Below are 6,212 nucleotides of genomic sequence, written 5' to 3' on the forward strand. Positions count from 1 at the left end.
ATCATAACATCCAGGGGAAAGTTTCAGTAGGAATAGGCCATGGTCCATGGGGTGTTTAAAAATAAATAAATAAAACATAGCTTTTCTAAATCACCTGCAAACCTAGCCCCACGAGTTCAAAGTGATAGTCGTACAAAGCAATTTTTTTTCTTTGGAAACTATAAATTTGAACAGGTTCGATTTCGATTACTACCATGGATTAGGATATGCCTCCGAAATCATAAATCGTTTACAAAAGTTCCACTAACACAGCTCTCACATATTGGTGGTAATGAAATTTAAACACATAATCTTTAATAAGAAAGTGATCCATTCTTGTCAATTGAATCAACTTGTATTGGCAGTCGTACAAAACAATGAAATGACAACCAATGAAACAAACACAACAAAACAGCAACTACGACTAAACAATTAAGTGAAATTTGTAAGACTAAGCTCCGAATTCCTCTTGCATTTTTCGACCTTGCGGCAGGTAGCCAAACAAAATTGGACATCGTGAATCATTCTCTGGATATGGTAAAGTGTTACAGCCAAGGCCAACTTACAAACTCGATGGCGGAAACAATGATGGCACCAACTTCTCCTGACCATAGATGGATAAGAGGTTCTGAACAGTAAACATACAGCTTGAATTTGGTCCCAGGCAAGTGATCAATGGATTGTTTCGTGATAATGTAGTCTGCCTCGACAAACAGGCGCCACAAAATGAAGGAAATCTTTTTCAAGCGCAGTAGACGCCAGAGGCGAAGCTACAGTTATAAATGACCTACAAAATATTTACCCTTCTTTTATTTTGCCCATTCTTGCACACCTTGAATATTCAAAAAATTTGATCTAGACCCACAATTGTCCCACAAAAGTATTAAAATTTTTCACAATTTCCCTTACCATTTCTACGATGGAAGTTTGAAACAAAGCATGATGCTTTTTCTAGTTTCATTCTAATAAATTGTCTTTACTTAAAATTGAATTTCACTTATATGTCCAACTATACGAATTAGAAGTGAATCAAATATTCATTTGACAGTTTGATTGTATACACATTATCTGCCGATATGTGTAATATTAATGATTCTACAATTTTATACTATTATCTAGATAACTTAATAGCTACAATTCATAATAAATAAGAAGCTATAAAAAAAATTTTTGATTTTATTTTTGCAATATTGAATAAATTGATTCATGTCTACTAATCTTATAATAAACACTAATTGCACCAAAAGTTCACAAATCATATGTTATAAGTTTTACCTAAAATTATTGCATCCCTTAGATAAAGATCCTATAGCTCCGCCACTAGTAGAAACCTGATTTCTCATCTTTTCTTCAATTTCTTTATTCTCTTCTTTTCTTCCTTGGTTTGGTTCTACATATCAGAGCACTTCCTTCAAATAGTACACACTAAACCATTAAATCTATATTAAAATATAAACACCTATTTGACTGGGGTGTGGTTGCTTTTGAACAATATATTCAATAATTTCGCATGTTAACTTCAAATTTTTATTTTGCATCTTCATTTTCTTTTATGAAATGAGATCTAGCAATTGTGGGGCTAACAAATTAAATTGGGCAGAAGAATACTTTGCTCCACTAGATTGGTTTTATTTATTTATTTATTTTTTTGGCCCTAATGTCAACTTCAACAATCTTTTGTCGGATGAGATCTGGCGACTGTGGGGCTAAAGAAATTGGCCGGAAGCATTCTTTGCTCCGCGATATTGTTTTGAGATTATTCTTTTTGAGGCTTCGGATTCTTGACTTGTACCCATTAAATTCATTAAATTTGTGATACCCCCGGCCCCAACCAAGAGTCCCGCATCAATGGGGAGAGGGGTAATGTGTCGATATATAACCCCGGGTCCATTGGGTTGATATATAATCTAAGGCTCATCCGGTTATTAATAATTTTGGATTAACTAATTTGAATCCGTGATTTCAATTTAAAAAATTATTTAACTAGTCTAGTGGACTCAGGGCATTACAAAATTAGTTATGGAAAGATTTGGAACACGTGCGGTTGGCTTTAAGTGCAGTTCTTGTATTCTTTTTATGATTTAATGTATATTCATTTAACTTTATTTTATTTCATAATTTGATATATACTCAGATAATTTTATTGAAATCGATATCGATACAACAAAGTTACGTGAGTTTGCACAAAATCATGAAAAGAGTAACAATCATACCAATCGCATCTGAGGCCAACCATACCTATCCCGAAAACGTTATAGAACATCATTTCCTGTAGAAAAGTAAGAGCGATAAGAAAAAGATAGAAGTGATGATTACCCTTCCAAAGGCAATAGGATAAGAGTGTTATGCGGGGATTCCTATTCTCAGTTACACTAGAAAGCATCTTCTCTCCCCTATAAATTTGCCTCAATTCTCATTGTATTGTCTCAACTACTTAACAAAAAATTTGGTTAGGTAATAAAACATTATAAGACGTTGCTACTATATTACTAATGTTTAATGTAACTAAGCTTTAAAATTTTGAGGATGAATATGGTATAGGTTTAAAAATTTAGATCCAGACACATAAAATATCAGATTGGTTTGAATTGGGCTTTTGTAAGATAGATTCACGCGACATACCCATGCAAATCTAAACTATACTTAAACATAAACAAAATTTTGACCTGAGGGTTGGACAAACGGGATTTGGGACAATTACGTTTTAATCCAATTTGGTACCATTATTAGTTTTATTACATTATTTGATGGACAATCATATCATATTTATCCGTAAAAATGTTGGTATACAATATACACGACTAAAATATTTTATATATATTTAATACAATAATGTAGTCTAATGCACACTAAATATTATAGCAAATACAACAAGTAACCGGAACCAGACATGACACAACCATACAACAAGTGAGTGTACTTATATATGTATCACTGACGGATGTAAGAGGGGCAAGTGCCATCCTAAGGTTTCAAAAATTCTTTTATATACTCAAAAATTTGTTAATACTTCACGTATATCTTTGTATGTTAGAATCTAAGAGCGAAATAAATAACTATTGAGATATCAAGTACACAACAATTTAACGAGGAACATGCCATAAGCATGAAAGATAAACGACATACAATATTTAATGTGTTTGGTTCCACCATTGAATCTACGTCCACGGAGAGAAACATAGTCTTTATTATGAGAGGAAACCCCTATATAAGAATACAACTTGAACCCAAGCCCAAGCCCAAGTCCAAGCCCAACCCTTTTATACCATCTCTCATCTTCCAAGAACCCTCTCTCACCGTCCATGTATAAGGCTACATGTTGCCTCTTGTGTGTCCTTGTGTAGTATGCCAACCCACCTATTTATAGATAATATTATTTGGCCAAAATCCAAATAATAATAAGAAACCAATTTTAATTCGTAGACTTATATAGAATAGGAAATAACTTCTAAACCTAAACTAAATAGAATATTCCTTGGCTACTACTTCAAGTAACTAAAACCAATTAAGAAACTAGTTACTTCCACACAAAACAAGAAATCTACCTAAAGAAATTAAGCCAATTTCCTAACATTGTAGAAATTAGGTCTTGACCTCCCAAGATTTTAAAAGTCCTTCTACATCCCCATAAAATACTAAAATTTTTCACTTATTTCCTTGTAAACATTAGATTTAGTCCCTCAAATTTTTTTTACAAAAAAATATAAGAGTGCCCCTTAAGCAATGATGGAGCCAAGGGGGGGCAGAGGGGGGCCATGGCCCCCCCTAAGTTTTGAGAATTTTAATTCATAATATGTAAATATGTGTGTAAAATAAAATTGGCCCCCCCCTAAATTTTTTCAATTTTAATTTATATTATGAGAGTTGATATATATATATATATATATATATATATATATATAGTCATCTTTGAATGGAATGGCTTGCAAGCTTTAATTTGCCATGAATGTCCATATGCCTATTACATTCATTGTTTGGCTCATAGGCTTCAACTTGCTTTAGTAGCAGTTTCTAGAGAAGTAGCTTCTGTTCACCAATTCTTCTCCAATTTAGTTTTCATTATCAACATTGTTACTGCATCTAACAAACGTAATGATGAATTAAAGGAGGCTCAAGCAATTGAAGTTGCTACTAAGATTGCTAATGGTGAACTTGAAACTGGAAGGGAGCTTAATCAAATTGGCACTTTAAAACGAACTGGAGATACTCGTTGGGGTTCTCATTTGGATTCTATTTCTAGTTTACTGAAAATGTTCAATGCTACTTGTGTGGTTTTAAGTAACATTGCAGTAGATGGAGGTTCATACTCTTAACGTGGAGATGCAAATTTTGCTTTGAATCAGTTGTTATCCTTTAAGTTTGTTTTCACTTTGCATCTTATGAAAGACATTATGGAAATTACTCATCTTCTTTATATAGCATTACAACATAAATCTCAAGATATTTTGAATGCAATGCATCTTGTCTCAAGCACAACAAAGCTACTGAAGACTTTTCGAGATTCGGGATGGGATGATTTCTTGGTGAAAGTTAAATTATTTTGTGAGCAACATCAAATTGATATCCCATGTATGAATGCTCAATATATTGCAAGACGTGGTAGATCTCGAAGTCATCATGATGAGATTAGTGTGGGGCATTATTATCGAGTGGATATATTTCTTGCAACAATTGATTATCAATTGCAAGAGTTACATAGCAGGTTTAATGATCATACCGTGGAATTGCTTATTTTGAGCACTGCTTTAGATCCTAGAAATGGATTTATGCTGTTCAAGATTGATGATATTTGTAAACTTGCAGAGAAGTTCTATCCGAATGATTTTATGGAGCAAGAACTAGTACGTCTAAGAATAGAACTTCAACATTTTGAGCTCGACATTCCAAATCATCCTGAATTGCAAGAATTATCTGGTATTAATGAGTTATGTCAAGGCTTGGTGAAGACAAGAAAATCAGTGATATATCTTGTTATTGATAGATTGATTCGACTTGTTCTTACTCTTCCTGTATCAACTGCAACTTCAGAGCGGGCATTTTCAATTATGAAAATAATCAAGACAAAGCTCCAAAACAAGATGGAAGATAATTTCTTGAATGATTGTCTAACTGTGTATATAGAAAAGAAGGTTGCTGAAAAATTTAGCAGTGATTCAATCATAGATGAATTTAGTTTTATGAAAGAGCTTAGAGCTCAATTTACTTCTAAGAAAAGATGTTGAAATTTCAAAGTATGCTAACATAACTTTTATCTTTTTTTAATTGAAAATAGTTACATTTATATTACAAGGTTATATATATATATATATATATATATATTGCATAGGTGACATATTGGAGAGCATCTTCTCATAATGTGCAAATTGGATGGTTTGTGATGTTATAAGATATTTAATCAAAGGGTATCTTTTTTGTTAATTTTTGTTATGACTGTACGGTATATTTATGAATAGACATGCCTTTATAATTAAATTTAATATTTGATATTTTTAGATGTTATATATTTAAATAGAAGAAAATTATTTTGAACATAATATATTAAGATAATTTTATTAGGATAAAATTTTGGCCCCCCCAAAAAAAAAATCCTGGCTCCGTCACTGCCCTTAAGTGTACGTCCTTATAAATATTCTTGTCCATCCAATTCCCGAACTTTAGTTCTACTGCTGTATGTTTTACATATTAGACGTGGATATGTTGAACAATGAATATAACAAGTAAGATAATGTCTTTCACATGTTAACTCCAAGTTTGCCTTTTGCATCTTCAACATTCCTTTTTCAGAATGAGATCTAGCGATTGTGGGGCTAACGAAATTGCCAGAAGCATTCTTTGCTTCACCACAGTGTTTTGAATATTACTTTTTGAGGCTTTGATTCTTGACTTGTCTCCATAATAGTCGTTGTGAAACTTCATTTCCCTTGCAACAGTAAAAGTGACAGGGAAAAGCATAAAAGTGATGGGTACCAATTCAAGGAACATAAAATATAGTGCAGTAACTACTTACCAAAAACGGGATTCCCATTTCCAGCTGCAAGCAAGGTACCATTTCCATCCCCTATAAATTGCCTAGATGTTCACTGTAGTTTCTTAACCATCTCACCTACAAATTCGTTGTCCATCATTTTACCTACTCACTACTGCACTAATATCTCTCAGCAACACTCTGTGTGGAAGTTTTCAATCAACCAAACAAAAAGAGGTCTGTGTTTTTATCTTTCAATCTCTCCTTT

General features: G+C 32.8%; 1 protein-coding gene across 1 annotated transcript; it reads left to right on the forward strand.

The window, feature by feature from the left end:
• Positions 1–552: 552 nt before the first annotated feature.
• LOC113773946 lies at positions 553–5,775 on the forward strand. The gene is made up of 4 exons (XM_027318537.1): positions 553–614; positions 3,965–4,278; positions 4,399–5,012; positions 5,764–5,775. The coding sequence occupies exons 1-4, from the start codon at positions 553–555 to the stop codon at positions 5,773–5,775; spliced, it is 1,002 nt and encodes a 333-aa protein (XP_027174338.1).
• The last annotated feature ends 437 nt before the right edge of the window (positions 5,776–6,212 follow it).

The sequence above is a fragment of the Coffea eugenioides genome, chromosome 6 (assembly GCF_003713205.1).
Source record: "Coffea eugenioides isolate CCC68of chromosome 6, Ceug_1.0, whole genome shotgun sequence".
Taxonomy (NCBI): Eukaryota; Viridiplantae; Streptophyta; class Magnoliopsida; order Gentianales; family Rubiaceae; genus Coffea; species Coffea eugenioides.

What these genes read in the sequence shown, in the direction of transcription:
- LOC113773946 (XM_027318537.1), top strand. Translation starts at nt 553, where the DNA reads ATGGCGGAAACAATGATGGCACCAACTTCTCCTGACCATAGATGGATA. An exon ending in TGGATAAGAGGTTCTGAACA is followed by an intron (nt 615 to 3,964) that starts GTAAACATACAG and finishes TTTGGCTCATAG; the next exon opens with GCTTCAACTTGCTTTAGTAG. An exon ending in TAACATTGCAGTAGATGGAG is followed by an intron (nt 4,279 to 4,398) that starts GTTCATACTCTT and finishes TTCTTTATATAG; the next exon opens with CATTACAACATAAATCTCAA.